The sequence below is a fragment of the Microtus oregoni genome, unplaced genomic scaffold, assembly GCF_018167655.1.
Source record: "Microtus oregoni isolate MIOR12 unplaced genomic scaffold, Mior012 000055F_ref0000237, whole genome shotgun sequence".
In the NCBI taxonomy this organism is placed as follows: Eukaryota; Metazoa; Chordata; class Mammalia; order Rodentia; family Cricetidae; genus Microtus; species Microtus oregoni.
In genome coordinates this window covers 7,648,207-7,663,672 of record NW_024543831.1, presented here as the reverse complement: position 1 = coordinate 7,663,672, position 15,466 = coordinate 7,648,207, and the positions used below count along the sequence as shown (strand labels likewise).

At 44.3% G+C, this 15,466-nt stretch overlaps 1 protein-coding gene and 1 pseudogene across 1 annotated transcript in view; one reads left to right on the top strand and one right to left on the bottom strand.

Moving 5' to 3' along the window:
• Dlat (dihydrolipoamide S-acetyltransferase) overlaps positions 1 to 15,466 on the top strand; it is a 32,153-nt gene that overhangs the window by 4,306 nt on the left and 12,381 nt on the right. The window contains exons 5-10 of the mRNA XM_041638561.1: positions 1,715 to 1,841; positions 4,084 to 4,271; positions 5,183 to 5,324; positions 11,726 to 11,793; positions 12,386 to 12,478; positions 12,807 to 12,914. Coding sequence (XP_041494495.1) covers positions 1,715 to 1,841; positions 4,084 to 4,271; positions 5,183 to 5,324; positions 11,726 to 11,793; positions 12,386 to 12,478; positions 12,807 to 12,914 — 726 coding nt within the window. The remainder of the gene's footprint in view (positions 1 to 1,714; positions 1,842 to 4,083; positions 4,272 to 5,182; positions 5,325 to 11,725; positions 11,794 to 12,385; positions 12,479 to 12,806; positions 12,915 to 15,466) is intronic.
• Positions 7,288 to 8,186, bottom strand: LOC121438346 (annotated as a pseudogene).

Sequence of the window (15,466 nt, the reverse complement as noted above, 5' to 3'; positions counted from 1 at the left end):
TCAAGAATACGATGTATTATTGTAGTCTGTGAAGGGTGGTAATGCGGTGGTGGCGCACGCCATTAACTCCAGCACTCAGGAGACAGAGGCAGGCGGATTTCTGTGCGTTTGAGGCCAGCCTGGTCTACAGAGCAAGTTCCAGAATAGCCAGTGCTACACAGAGAAACCTTGTCTCACAAAATAAACAAAAAGAATGTTTTGGTTTTCCCCCTATTCGTGAGATCGAGCTCATGGCCTCAAGTATGCTTGTCAAGTACTCTTCTGATATTGAATTTCATCCTCTGATCCATGAAGAGCTCTAATGTTCATTTTTTAAAAATAATTTATTTTTATTTTATGTGCATTGGTGTTTTGCCTACATGTATATCTATGTGAAGATTGGGTACCTTGAAACTAGGATTACACACAGTTGTGGGTTGCCATGTTGGTACCAGGAATTGAACCCAGGTCCTCTGGAAGAGCAGTCAGTGCTCTTAACTGCTGAGCCATCTCTCCAGCCCCAGTGTTCAGTTTTAAAATTTGTGTGTGTACATATGTGCACGCTGGTGCTCTCAGACAGGAAGGAGATTATGGATTTCCTGGAGCTGGAGTTACAGGTGGTTGTGAGCTGCCCTACTTGGGCACTGGGAACTGAACTCAGGCCCTGTGCAAGAGCAGCAGGTACTCTTAACTATTGAGTCATTTTTCTCTCTAGTCCTTAATTAAAACAAACAAACAAAAAACTTATATCTACTAAGTGAAATAAGTGTGGTTTCTTATGGGTGGAAAGATAAATAGATGCTCATTGCAGAACACAGCAAATTCAGCAGAGTAGCCTCTCTAGACCAGGATCACTCTGTGTCCATCTTAACCTAGAGCAGTGGTTCTCAACGTGGGGCTTGTGACCCCATTGTGGCTTGAATGACCCTTTCACAGGGGTTGCATATCACATATCCTGCATGTCAGATTTTTTTAAAAATATTTTTATTTATTATGTGTACAATATTCTTCTGTGTGTATGCCTGCAGGCCAGAAGAGGACACCAGACCTCATTACAGATGGCTGTGAGCCACCATGTGGTTGCTGGGAATTGAACTCAGGACCTTTGGAAGAGCAGGCAATGCTCTTAAACTCTGAGCCATCTCTCCAGCCCCCATGCATGTCAGATATTTACAGTACGATTCATAACTAGCAGAATTACAGTTATGATGTAGCACCAAAACAATTCTATGGTTGGGGTCACCACAACGTGAGGAACTGTATTAAAGGATCGCAGCGTTAGGAAGGTTGAGAACCACTGTCGTACTTGAAAAGATACTGTGCATGTATACCAAGGAATTTGTTTTGATCATCTGAAAGAAACCTTTCCCATCTGCTTGATGGTTTTAACTTTGGAGGATGGGTTAGAGTAACTGGTCAGATGTAATTACCCTTGTTCTGAAGAGTGACTCAGCTGATGGAAAGTTATTAAGCACAAAGCTGTGATGGGTAATTTGGTTTTTTGGTTGTGGTTTAATTTTGAGCCAAGGTGTCATTGTGTGGTCCAGGTTGGCCTCAAACTCATGATTCTTCTCTTCTGCCTTTTGAGTGTTGAGATTACAAATTAATTCCACCAGACCTAGGTGTGGCAAGTGGTTGAATTACTGCAGTCTCAGTCACTCATGAAACCGTGTGTACTTGTCTGAACACTTTTGTGTGCAGCCTTCCTGGTTAAGCAGTGACATTGTTTCTGTAGGTACTTCTTCCTGCCCTCTCCCCGACCATGACCATGGGCACGGTCCAGAGATGGGAGAAGAAAGTGGGTGAGAAGCTCAGTGAAGGAGACTTGCTGGCAGAGATAGAGACTGACAAGGCCACTATAGGTGAGAGTTCTTCAGTTCTTGGTCATTGAGTGAGGAGGAGGAGGATGGCTATCTTTTCCTGTGCTGAGTGAGTGATAATATGAATTTACAGTTCCTGGGATTGGCGGCCTGGGGCGTGATACTTTATAGCAAGGTCATGCGTCACGTATGTCAGTTCTTAACTGTCCTCATCGACTGAAGACACCCCAAGATTTATTCTTGGGTCAGGGTTTGCTCAGAAGCTGTACCAGAACTGCCATTGTCTAAATGTGGGAAAGAAGGGAGGGAGGATGAAGCTGTCTCTGTCCCCTGTCCCCCCGGGGAAGGAGAATACCAAAGGATTTCAGATGACTCTGAGGAACAGCAGAACTCATGCCTGTTGGTCTTCATGTGTATCACATTTCCATGTGCCCCTTCTTTGACTTATTTTGTGCCCAGAAACAAAATCCATTAAGCAGCCAGGTCTTGTGCTTGTATTGTTGATAATTCCCTCCCACCAGACCAATTCCATCTCATCTTTGCACATACTACTTCCTCACAGTTTTAAAATGTTTTTGTTCTTGTTTGAGATGAGACTGGCCCTTAATCCGCAGTCCTCCAGCCTCAGCCTCCAAATTTAAGTGCTGGAATTATAGACTTGCACCCCTCTGCCTGGCTCCCTATAGCTTTTAATAGAAGAAATGATTCTGTCTTAAGAAAATAAGCAAAAAGCCAGCAAAATGGTTTGGTGTGGGTAAGGGTGCTTGCCAAGCCTAAGATCAAAGGTTCGCACCATCTCTGCCCAGCTTTATCGAGTATTCCCAGTTGGACAGTGGACGGATTCATTAGAGATGTCTTCATCAAGGAGAGACATAACTGCAGAAAGCAAGATTCAGAAGGCAGAGCTTACCCTTGCCAGTAGCTTGATTGGCTTTTTTAAATTTTTAGTTTGATTACTTAATTAATTTCTGAGACAGGGTCTCACTCATCCTGGATGTCCTGGAAGTCAGGACATGCCCTGCTGCTGTTTCTTTATGGGCAACTCTTTGCTATGTAGTCTAGTCTGGTCTTGAACTTTTGAACTTACTATGTTGCTCAGGTTATCTTTGAGCTGGATACCCTCTATTTCAGCCTCCTGATGGTGGGTTTATAAGAAAACAGCCACCACGCCCAGCTTAAGGCTTTACTTTTTTAAGTCTGAGTGTTTTGGTAAAACAGCAGCTGAATGACATGTAACTCTTGTCGCAGGAGACCTCAGTGTTGCTGTGTTTCAGCACATTGGAATAGCTAGCATAAGGGCAAGTGCAGCCTTTGAGAAGCTCTGAGAACACTCTTAGTGCTAATTCCATGCTCCCGTCCTGCTTGTAGTTCTGGTAATTTGACTTCCATGTAACTGACTTTCAGCAGTACACTGATACCATCTTAGATCCTGTGAGTTCCTCGTAAGGGCTGCCCTTGAGGTGTGTTCAGAAGCTCTCAGTGTGAACTGCTCTCTGTAGTCCTGGTGGACAGATGCAGTTATCTTAGTTTCCACAAGGGATTGGCTCCGGAAAAGACATCTGCATGTGTCCAGCACAGGTGCAGTTTTTTCCCAAATTGTTTTGATCTCGGGATTTGGAGAGTCAACTGCATTTTTTGTTTACTCTTTTTCAGGGATTGTTCCTAAGTACTTAAAAAAACATTGATTTAAATCCATAAAATATACATCAGTATAGTCAGCCATTTCTTGGTATGTGTGTAGGCAAACTGATTCAAGATTGGAAGTCTATAGACTCAAGTTCCCTGTGTAAGTGGGTATAGTATTTGGGGGTGGAGTGGGGTCACTGGGATTGAACCCAAGGCCTTGAGCAAATTAGTGGGACCTGTATTACTGAGCTGTGCCTCTACCCCAGGACACTTTTAATCATTTCCAGTTACTTGTAATGCCTAACACAGCAGTGCTGTGTGAATAATTGTTACACTGCCTTACTTAGGAAGTACTTGCAAGAATAAAAAGTGTATATGCTAAGTTCAGGTCTCCATAGGCCAACTACATAGTGCAATGTAATATTTGACCTACAGTTGAATGAATTCAGGGATGCAGAACCTGAGGACAGAAGGTTGGCTGTACTGTTCCTGTTCCCATGTTAAAGACTTAAGAGGCACAGAGAGGTTAAGTAGTTTGTAAAAACAAAATGAAACCAATGCCAGTAGTTTGAATGTGGAAATCCTTTTACCTGAAACCCTGGTGAAGTTGTAAAAAGGTAGAGTCTTGAGTCTCCTAATGTTTTTCTTTCTTCTTAAGGCTTTGAAGTACAAGAAGAAGGTTATCTGGCAAAAATCCTGGTCCCTGAAGGCACAAGAGATGTTCCCCTGGGAACCCCACTTTGTATCATAGTAGAAAAGCAGGAAGATATAGCAGCCTTTGCAGACTATAGGCCAACAGAAGTGACTAGCTTAAAGCCACAGGCACCACCACCTGTCCCACCTCCGGTAGGTATGCCTCTAAAATGGGAAAGTCCTTTCAGCCACATGTCATGTTCCTGTGTGTCCAGATCGCACATGTAGGAAAGTGGCCAGCATTACCTACGGTGTACAGCATATGCCGTCTACATGATGGTCAGCAGTTTGCTGCCGTCTTGAGTCCTGCTGAGAACAAAACCGAGTTCCATGTCCTCCTGCCTTGGGTGTGAAGGTCATGCCCATGGGAGGTGATGCTTTCCCTCCACATTTTCGGTTGCTTTATTGAATACCAGTTTTCTTTTTCAGTTGTGGTGTTTGTGTGTTGTTGTTGATGAACATGTATTTTGGACTTTGGACCCTGATCTGACATGGCATGTAGTAGCTTCATACACTTGTACACTTCAGCATACACCTCAATGGGTTTAGAAAGATGTACGACCTCAGAGGAAGCTTGGCTCCTCACTGTCTTGCATTGATGGGGATGCCGTCAGGGAGCAGTGTAGTCCATTCCTAAGACACTTGAAGCATGGGACCTGGTGCTATCGTTTATATCCTGAAGTCAGAAATCAGGTTAGTTATACTCAGTGAAAATAAAGAAGTAGCAGAAGCCAGGTGTGGTGGTTCAAACACTTGGAGAGGCTGAGGCAAGAGGACTACCTGGGTTACAAAGTCTCAAAGGGGAAATGACAGGTGATAAGGATGTTAGGTATACAGGTCAGTTTAATTCCACAGCTCTCCTGTTGTCACAACTTGTTTCTGCCTCTGACAGAAAGTATTCTTGCTGCTCATTTTGTATGTTAGTCAAACCAGAAAAAGTGCATTATGGTCTTTGGGGAAGAGAATAAACAACACTAAAGACTTTTACCATATAAAATATGAATCTGCGGTCTTTCAGATTATCTGTGCGGTGCTGAGTGGATACTTTCTAACTTTTGTTCAAGGTGGCAGCTGCTCCTCCCACTCCCCAGCCTCTAGCGCCTACACCCTCAGCCCTTCCTGCTGGACCAAAGGGAAGGGTGTTTGTTAGCCCTCTTGCAAAGAAGTTGGCAGCAGAGAGAGGGATTGACCTCACCCAAGTTAAAGGTAAGGTTTTTTTTTCTAAAGAAAAGGGTTATAAAGTTAGTTTAGCTAAATTCTGTTCATAAGACCGGCGCATACAACTGTGTGGAGCAGGGAAAGCATCATTGTGCTTTATTTGATCAGCTTAGTGCTACCTATATAATCTGTTGCCTTCTAAAATGCTCCTCAGTTCATAGGAAATCTTTACTAGCAGCGGTGAGGACAGGAGACATCACACTTGTCTTCGGGACTCTGAGGAGCTCCCTTAATCTTTTAGGGACCTTGACTCAGGAAGACACAGGTTTTGTGGCTTTGACGCAGAAGAGAATTTCAGAACTTGTTTGAACAAAGCTGAGTTGGGGTTTTATTAAAAGTAGAAAGGTGTTCACAACTGGGTATGGTGGGATACGCCTTTTTTTCCTAGCCCTCCAGAGATCTCTCAGTTTGAGGCCAACCTGGTCTATAGAGTGAGTTCCAGGATACAGAGAAGCCCTGTCTTGAAAAACAAAGGACACAACAACAAAAATGGTGTAATTTATTAAAAGTTTTTTATTTTTTCTTTTCTTTTCTTTTTTTTTTTTTTTTTTTGGTTTTTCAAGACAGGGTTTCTCTGTAGCTTGGAGCCTGTCCTGGAACTAGTTTTTGTAGACCAGGTTGGCCTTGAACTCACAGAGATCTGCCTACCTCTGCCCCCGAATGCTGGGATTAAAGGCATGGAGTGCTGGGATTAAAGGCATGCGTCCCCCCTGCCTGATTTAAAAGATATTTTTAATGAAGATTTTTAAGCATGGCAGTTAAGAGAAATATGCTCAGGGAAATAATAATATATACCCGAGTGACAGTATGGGCTTTTTAAGGGAGAGTCAGAGAACAGAGGCCAGACATACCTAAGTGTAAGTGGGTCCACAAGGGAGAGTCGCAATTAAATGTCCTACCAGTAGGCTCTCCTCCTATCCTTCTTCCCTTGGTGAAATCATGGGGTGTCTCTGAAGGTGCAGTGGATGGAGTTATGATCCGAAAAGGTGAAACCAGGAGCCCCCAGGATTGCACAAGGGTTTAGTATTGGTCTTCTGCTGTAAATGGGGTTTCTGATGAGCCTCCAAGAAAATTGCAGGCTTGAGTCAGGCAGTGGTTGCACACACCTTTAATCCCAGCACTCGGGAAGCAGAGGCAGGCGGATCTCTGTGAGTTCGAGGCCAGCCTGGTCTACAAGAGCTAGTTCCAGGACAGGCTCCAAAGCTACAGAGAAAAAGAGAAAAAGAGAGAAAATTGCCGGCTTATCACTGGGAAGGAGGAGAGGCCTTCAGCAAATGTTAATTGCCGGAATTCTTTCTTCTTGCCTGCTGAGAGGCTTCAGTCTACTTCAAGGTGAGGGGCTCCTTTCCCTTCTCATAGCCCCATAATTCTCTCTGTCTTACTTAATTGTTGGCAAAAGTCTATGTGTTTGTTGAGCAATATTGAGTTATAGGACTTGGCTCTGTAATAAAGCTGAGTGCTAGGTTGACAGAGTTTAGCAATAAGCAAAGCAGCTGGTGAGATGGCTCCCCAGGTGACAGTGCTGCTGCTGCTGCTGCTGATGATGACAGTGATGCTGAGCACCACCCGTGGGACCCACATGCAGGAAGCATTTGTCCTCTGTCCTCTGTGTACAGTGTGACACCTCATGCACGGGGCTTGAACTCAGGTCATCAGATTTGGCAGCAGCAGCAATCTTACACACTGAGCCTTCTTTACATCAATAGCCCAGTTCTTCTTTTCCTTTTTTTTTTTTTTTTTTAGACAGAGAACACAGTTTTATTGTGGTTTAAAAGCTGGGCCATCAGGTTTAAAACAGGGACAATAGCAAGTGCACACACCAGTCAAGACTCTGCTGTTCATATCTGAACCCCTCTCCATAGTCAGTTTACCATGTGTTTGTCCTCTTCAGCAATTACTTCCTCTTAAGGTCTGCCACTGTCCCAAAATACATGTTTCAGAACACATGCCATCACGTAACCCCAAACACCACTTCCTTAATCCCCAACTTCTTCCCCGGTTCATGAGTTCTAAGCACTCTGGAGCCCATCTGCTCTGTGGAGGTTTCTGCTGGTGGTGTAGTGGGCACCGCAGGCATTGGTCAGGTGGGGGGCCACTTTCTTCTAGGAGATTTCCTTGATAGAGCTGGCAAAGGCGGGACAGTTCTTTCTCTGGTGGCTGTTGCCAACTGTACCCCGGGTACCAAGGCTCGCCTGACAACAGTGTAGGGGCTGGTAAAGTAACACTGACAGCTCCATGAACACTATAGAAGTCAACATCTCACGGCTCAACCTGGGGAACTTACTAGCTGAGGAGACCACACTGCCTGGCTTTCAGGATGGCCTGGGTCAGCTTCTTGTGCTGCTTCATACAGACCCCTCCCTGTATGTGGGGTGCGGAAGATGATACCCATGTGGGCGCACACTGTTTCAAGAGTTTAACATTCCTAAAGTCAATATGCAACCTGTGATCCTGGCAGATGGGGCAACTTTATTGTTAGGAATGCATGTCTTCCGGGGCCCCTGTGGCGGTATACCACCTTTGTGGTTGCGCTGGTAGTCAGCCCAAACAGGGCGAAAACCATAGCCTTTTGATATTCTGAATCCAGATATTTCCAAGGTTCATTATGAGAATAAGGGGAAATGGGAAGTGAGGATGGAGAACCTTCTTCAGGAGGATCTTTAGTGCTAAGAGTCCAAAGGGGAGCCTGAACTCCATAGGATCTTCGCAAGAGGTTAGGAAACATCCTGAGCAGCGTGTGTGGCAAGGAGGCAGTCTTCTGTATGCACAGCTGAGATGCAGCCAGCCCTAGGATGTCATTCATACTGGACAGGCACCTTAACACTCATGTATAGTCTTAGCCCCTCTCTTTACTTTTGTTTTGAGATAGCGTCTCAGAACAGAAAAATTGCCCAGGCTGGCCTTGAGCTTGCTATACTCTGTCTTCAGCTTCTCAGCAGTTAGACTCCCGGGCCTGAACCACCAGGTCCTGTTTGAAATTCTGGATTCTTCCCATTCCCCTGTGCCACCTGCCCCTGCTCTCCCATCCATAATCACTGATGAAGCTGCAGTCATGTCCTCAGCTCTGCAGTTGCTGCACTCAGTCTGGTTCTCACCCACCACCAAGCTGCTGTTCTGTTGTTGGAGGGCAAGCATAAATTTTGCCACTTTTTATATATTTGTGCTTAGTATCAGAGACAAAATAAGGGATTTCATAGAACAGAAGGGTTGAGCTAATAACTGCCGGAAGAATCTGAACTGGTAGGATCATTGTTTAGAGAGTTAGCAGCACTGGTTATTTTACTAGGGGGATAACTGGAAGAATCTCAGTATTGTTTTCATGCTAGCAGGGTTAAGCAATCCCTTTATAGGTAGTTATTGAGTACTGTCTGTGTCCCATGTATCTGTGCATAACATGGAGAACATTCCAGCCTCACTGACCAATGGTAGAGGATGGGTGGCAGAAGTCTACTGTAGTGAAGAATGGGGTTCAGAGCTAGACTGCTCGGGTTTAAATGTTGGCTCTGCTGTATGCTAGCACTGTGACCTTTTCTGACTCTGTAACTTGTATACAAAAATAATACTTAATGAGTTGTGAAGATTAATAACTAACAGTGCTTGTACAGCTAACATATTAGCTATCTTGGCTCTAAATTTTTATTATGAACTGAGATGACTTAAGAGCTAAAAAGGAACAGACTCAGTGATACACCTGTCCATGAGTGACAGTAACATGTGACATGGCAGAGACAGGACATGGTGACTTTTAGACAGGGTGTGTGAGGAGGACCTTTCCAAGGGGGTGGCACGTGATCTCATCTGGAAGGCAAGGAGTCATCTGTGAGCCAACCCTGTGAAGTATTGAAGAAGAGCGTTTGGGCAGAGGGTTTCAGGGATTTAACCTTATTTATTTATTATTGGGCTGAAGACGTGTGAGAGGGCTAAGGCATGTGTGTGGAGTTTAGAACGACTTTATGGAGGTGGTCCTCGTCTTCTACTTTTATGTGGGTCCTGAGGATTGAACTCTGGTCATTAGATGTATACATCAAGTACCTTTGTCCACAGGCCATCTCACCAGCCCCTGAAAGATGTTTAAGAACTGGAAAACACATGGTCTGGGCAGGTGACTCTTGTTTGTGATAAGAAAACATAGTTGGGTAGATGAAAGAACTCAAAAGTCTGGGTAAGGGTGGGTTGTCGTTTCCAAGAGAATGAGAATCACAGTGAAATTTACTTTAGTGAATGAGATCAGAGACAGTAGGTTATATGTCTAGATGCCTGGAAATTCAGAGGGAATTAAAGAATTGAGTCAGGAGGTAGGTAGGGGCTGAGACAGGGTCTCATGTAGCCCAGACCAGCCTCAGACTTGGTAAATGGCCAAGAATGATCTTATGATCCTGATTCTCTGGACTCTTCCTTCAGAGTGCTGAAATTTCAAGTGCCCATAACTATGCCTGGCTGGGAGTTTCGGTTTTTGAGAGAACAGGGACCTAGGCTCATACCCCAACCCCAAGTCACTCATTGGAAGAGTGAAAGAGAAAGAAAGAAACAAACAAAATTGAAGTTATAAGGGCGGCAGGGCTGCGTCCCCAACACCCCGGCCGCCTGCCCAGCTAGCTTATGCCCCGAAATAATTACACGGACACTGTATTCCTCCAAACACTGCCTGGCCCATTCTCTTCTAGGCTAATTCTCACATATTAATTTAGCCCACCTCTTATCATCTGTATGTAGCACCCCAAGGTGCGCTTACCGGGGAGATTCCAGCCTAGTCCATCCTGGGTCGGAGCTTCATCCCGGGAGCGGGGCATGGCGTCTCTCTCTGAGGCGTCTGCTCCCGAGAGAGCTGTGGAGTCTCTGACCTCACTTCCTCTTACTCCCAGCGTTCTGTTCTGTCTACTCCTCCCACCTATCCTCTAACCAATAAAATGGGCCAGGGCAGTTCCTTTATTAGCCAATGACCTTCCTCCATCACAAAATTCCATTGTAAAAGGAACAAAAGTTTAGAGGGGCAGGGTGCTTAGCAAATTTTACCAAAACATTAACTACTGAGGAAGAAACTATTGCTGCTTAAGCCCTGTTGTTTGGAGCTCAGGTGCTCTGACAGCCACCCCTCTAATGTGTATTTGGTGCAAACCTCCTTTGCCTCACTGTCCTGTTTTGTGTTCACAATATCACTGTGAACAAGGGCTATCGCTGTGATCTCCATTCTGTAGTTGAGATGGGTGACTGGAGTCAGGTGTCTAATGTCACAAAACTCTGTTTTTACTGCCAGTCTAGTATTCTTCCCTTATGATCACCTGCTGTACTTTCTTGGGGAGCTAGACAAGGCAATAAAAAGCCATGACTAACTCAGCGAACTGATGGGTGGCTGATTTCCTGCTGAGGGATTGAGAGTTGTGGCATCAAGCTCAGTGCTGGTTGCCAGGGGAGGTTATGGTTTCTGTGTGCTTACAAGGCAAGGAATCTAATAGAGGTACTGCACCTCTGTTCTAGAGCCCTGGTGAGGATAAACAGTTGTAGCCAACTCTTTTCATAACGAAGGAAAGGAATTGGGAAGAACTGCACACAACGGGAATCCCTTTAAAGGCTACGTGGGGGAAGATGAATCAATTTGACCATTTTTTTCTAGAAGTGGGCCCAGTGTAAAAGGTATTATAATAACTAAATTCTGAATCTGCTTCAAGGTCAGGATGATGTATTTGGGCCTATGCCTAAACCTGAGACGTTATAGATGGGAGGAGGGAGGGGAAATTGAATCAATTAAGCCTGTGAGAGAAATGGAAGGCATTGTGATGTTTGCTCCTTGGTTGGTTTAGTTGTGGCTGGTGTGAAAAACCTGTAAATTGTGGGAAATGAATGACTCTAAAGATGACATCATTGCAGTTACATCATCCATCACATTCTGAAGTAAAAAGGTTTATTTGTTCAGAAAAATTGTCAATCTCTTACAAAAAATTACTTTATGGTAAAATAAGTCTGTTTCAAGGTTCAATGAAACAGACTGGCTTCTGGTTTTTTGATTTTTTTTTTTTTTTGGTTGTTGATGATGATGATGAATGTTTTTTTTTTTTTTAAAAAAAAAACACAGCCAACAGTTAATTTTCCTTTTAGTTGATTATGATCCATATTATTTTTAAGTCAGTATTTCCCAACTTAAAAGTAAGGGAATAAGCAAAATAAGAAACAAAACGTTCAGTTTAACTAGAGGAAACTCTAAAGAAAAATGGTACTATTTGCAGTAGTTGTAGAGTTGGTCCAGGGCATTCTGTAAGTTAAGGGAGTAATTAGCAAAGCCACTGTTCCGAGGAAGAAGCTAAGGCTGTGAGCCTCAGAGAGCCTCTTCAGGGTCAGTGTTGACCTCGGAGAGCCGATGGTGTTCCGTCACATGTGTTTATGTGTTTCTTCAGGGACGGGACCAGAAGGCAGAATCATCAAGAAGGACATTGACTCTTTTGTGCCTTCTAAGGCTGCTCCTGTGAGTTCTATTTGGCTTTTTAAAATGATTATCATTGTGGGGACTGAACCCAGGGCTCTCCACATGCTTGGCAAGCACTCCTGCCAGTGAGCTTCATCCCTGGCCCACAGCCCTTATTTTCTTATTTATTTTTTTAATTCTTCAGTTTATAAATGCTATGCTTTCTCTCCACCCCTGCCCCCCACCTTTTCTGGTGTTGTTGAGGAACCAGGCTAACCTTGTACTTAAACTGTACTGCCTCAGCATCTTGAGTGCTGGGGTTTTAGCTACACACCATGCCTTGACTGCCTTTACGGTTTCAATAAAACTAGTCATTGAATATACTCTTCCTCAAAAATGATAACTCTTAAAACGTGGTTTAGAATTCTATGTAAACAAAACAAAACAAACAAACAAAAAACAAACCATGAGGAACAACACTCTCAATTAGCAGTCTAATGTGAGTAGCGTTTGCTCCCCGGGGATGGAGGCAGCTATTCTTCAGAGCTTTGCTGTTTCACTTTGGCATGTAGTCCTCCACAGTCTCACAGGTGGTACTCCAGCCGACACTAAGACAGACACAGTCACTAAGTTCCTTTTCTTTTCCTCTCAGGCTGCAGCAGCTGCCATGGCTCCCCCGGGTCCAAGAGTGGCACCAGCTCCCGCAGGTGTCTTCACAGATGTCCCCATCAGCAACATTCGCCGAGTAAGAGCAGCACCGCAGTCTGCAGCCAGAGCTGTTGGGCATTTCCACTCTGGTTGTTTAGTTGTGCCACACTTTTAAGACACTGGGAAGGACCTTGCCAGTTGAAAATACTGGGTGATTAGTGTAAGGGAGTTTGATTTGGTCGGTTGAGTAATTGGGATAAAGAAGCCTCTGTTTTGGCTAATCTAGTAGAAGGTGCAGTCCTTTGTCTTCTTGCTCTGCTGTGTGAGGTAAGCTACCAGGGAGCTGAGTGAGGAGGCAAACAACTGAGTTAGGTAAGGTCTGGGCTCAGCTGAGAGAACTGATGTTGAAATCTTTCTGGTTTCAGGTGATTGCACAGCGGCTAATGCAGTCGAAGCAGACCATACCTCATTATTACCTTTCTGTTGATGTAAATATGGGAGAGGTGCTCTTGGTACGGAAGGAGCTTAATAAGGTAAAACCTGGGAATTCCGTCTGTCCTACTAATGCTCAACAGTGCTGCCGTGCGCTTTGTTATTAGAAGCCGGTCAGTGATAGAAAATTCCTGTCCCTTGGGATTGTTAAGTAGAGACTATCCCGAGAAATTTTCATTTAACTTCTTTTGATTTGTTGCTGTTTCTTTTGGACAGTGTCTCACTATGTAGCTCACACCTGTAGCTTCACATAACAAGGCCACACTGACCTTGATGTTGCAGTTGCAGGATTTACTTTTAGCATTTCAAGCTTACTTTGCCGTGGATAGGTATTCGTCTAGCATGTTCACTGTGCTTTCATGCTTGAAGCTGCTTCGGTAGCTAAGAAAGGATGTCCACATCTTTATGGTCAGGTACCACATACCCACTCAGTGTAAGGCACTCTTGGGAACAGAGAGCACGAGCAATCTATCTTCATTGTAAGTTTATGATGGAATGGGGGCTCTTGTCACTAAGTGTGACAAGGAGTTTTAAAGGTGACAGTTTTCATTTGTACACCAGTCTCTTTATGAAGCGGTCTCTCAGCTGTGTGGTGAATTACACAGTGTATGTTCAGTTCTGAAGGAGTTGAGCAGAGAGTTGAGGGAGACCAGTGACAGTCGGGGAATTCACAGTGCTGTAGACAAACATGGCAAACTGTGGAAAAGAGGAAAGGTTTGGACTGGCAGAGAGTTTGAAGAAAATTCATGCTGATGGTTGAGAATCATAGGGGTTAAGGGCTTTAAGAATAGAAATATGCTGGGAGAAAGAGATCCCTGAAGGGCTTGTTGCTCTAGTATGAAGCTTCCCGTTGCTAACATGAAACATCAGGTACGTTGAGTGCCTGTAATCCCAGCACAGTGAGGACGGGGAGGGCGCAGAGACAGGATCCCTGGTGCATGCTTCTAGCCAGCTAAGACGATGAGCTCCAGGTTCAGTGAGACTGTCTCAAAAAAGGAGAGTGGGACTGGAGATGGCTTGGTAGTTAACAGTAAGTGTTGTTCTTACAGAGAATCCAGGTTCAGTTCCCAGCAAGCACCTACATGGTGACTTAGAGCCACCTATAAGTCCAGTTCCAAGGTATAGATGCCTCATCTCTGTAGGCAACAAGCTCACATGTGGTGCATCTATGTACATGCAGGCAGAACACCTGTGCACATGAAATAAGCCTTTAAAAATAAATAAATAGATAAGCAATGAGTAAAGTGATAAAAGTAAATAAGGAGCATGAGTGAGGAAGACACTCAGCCACATAAAGTGAATCCTTTAAAAACTAGTAGGACAAAGAACCTCATCAGCTCCTTCAAGTAGTGTGCCGGCCTTTTCTGACTTCTCTCCTATTCCCACACCGAAGACACTCTGCTTGTCTTGCTGTTTCTCAGTATTTTCTTAGTATACACTCTTGTGCTTGTATTCTCTCAGTCTGCAGCCCACAGTGTCCATGTGGCTCCAGCCATCATCTCTTTAAAGGCTTGGAAAGTACGGCCTCAGCTGGTCTTCCTTATTCTAAATGTGCAGCTGTGCCTCCACCTGCTCACATAACCCATCCGAAGATACTCTGTTTCACTGCTGCTTATCCCTCTTAGAACGTGTGCTCCCTGAGAGCAGAACTCTTGTTCGTGTGTCGTGTGCCCCGCACAGAGCAGACACGTGTGAGGCACGTGACTGCACGAATAACCAGGGCAGAGTTTGCACATAACTCAGGGACTAAAGGTGATGGCGCACAGGTACTCTCAAAGTATTGAGCCGGGTCTGAAGCGATGGCTTAGCTTTAAGAACACTTGTTCTTGCAGAGGACCCATGTTCAGTTTCCAAACATCCACACATCAACTTACAGCTGTCTATGACTACCCTTTCACTACACTTCCAGGGGATCTGGCACCTCTTCTGACCTCCACAGGCTCCTATTTGTATGTGGTACACACACACACACACACACACACACACACACACACACACTTACACTCAAAAATATTTTTAAAAGCCAAAGAAAACAGGTAAATGTATCCAGTGTATTTGATGTATTACTTTGAATGACTTTTTTGAGATATTCATACCATCCTAACACCATGCTCAGTCTATACATTTGAAGTGTCCTACTCAGTGTCTTTCAGCATTTACCCTCATTCCCACAGTAGGGTTTGGAGCATTTTCCTCACCCCAAATAGCCCTTTGCCACAATCCCATCAACCCTTCCATTCTCCCTGGTCTTAACATTTTTGTCTTGGAAGGTTTACTGACTGTGGAATTCTCTGACTAGAATCATATGAAGTCTCATCTTCACCGAGTACTTTTTATTTATCCTTTAATTTCAAGGTGCAGCCATGTTGTAGCATGTATCAGTTTTTCTCTTTCTTTCTTCCTTTTTTTTCTTTTTAAGCTTTATTATTATGTGTTCCTTATCTGCAAATGTGTATGCACATACGTGTACAGGTATATACAGAGGCTAGCCAGAAGCAAGGGATAGATCCTCCCGGAGACATCTTGTCTTGATCTTAGCGGGAATAACTTTTCAACCATTAAGTATGAGGATAGATAGTATGGGATTTTATGT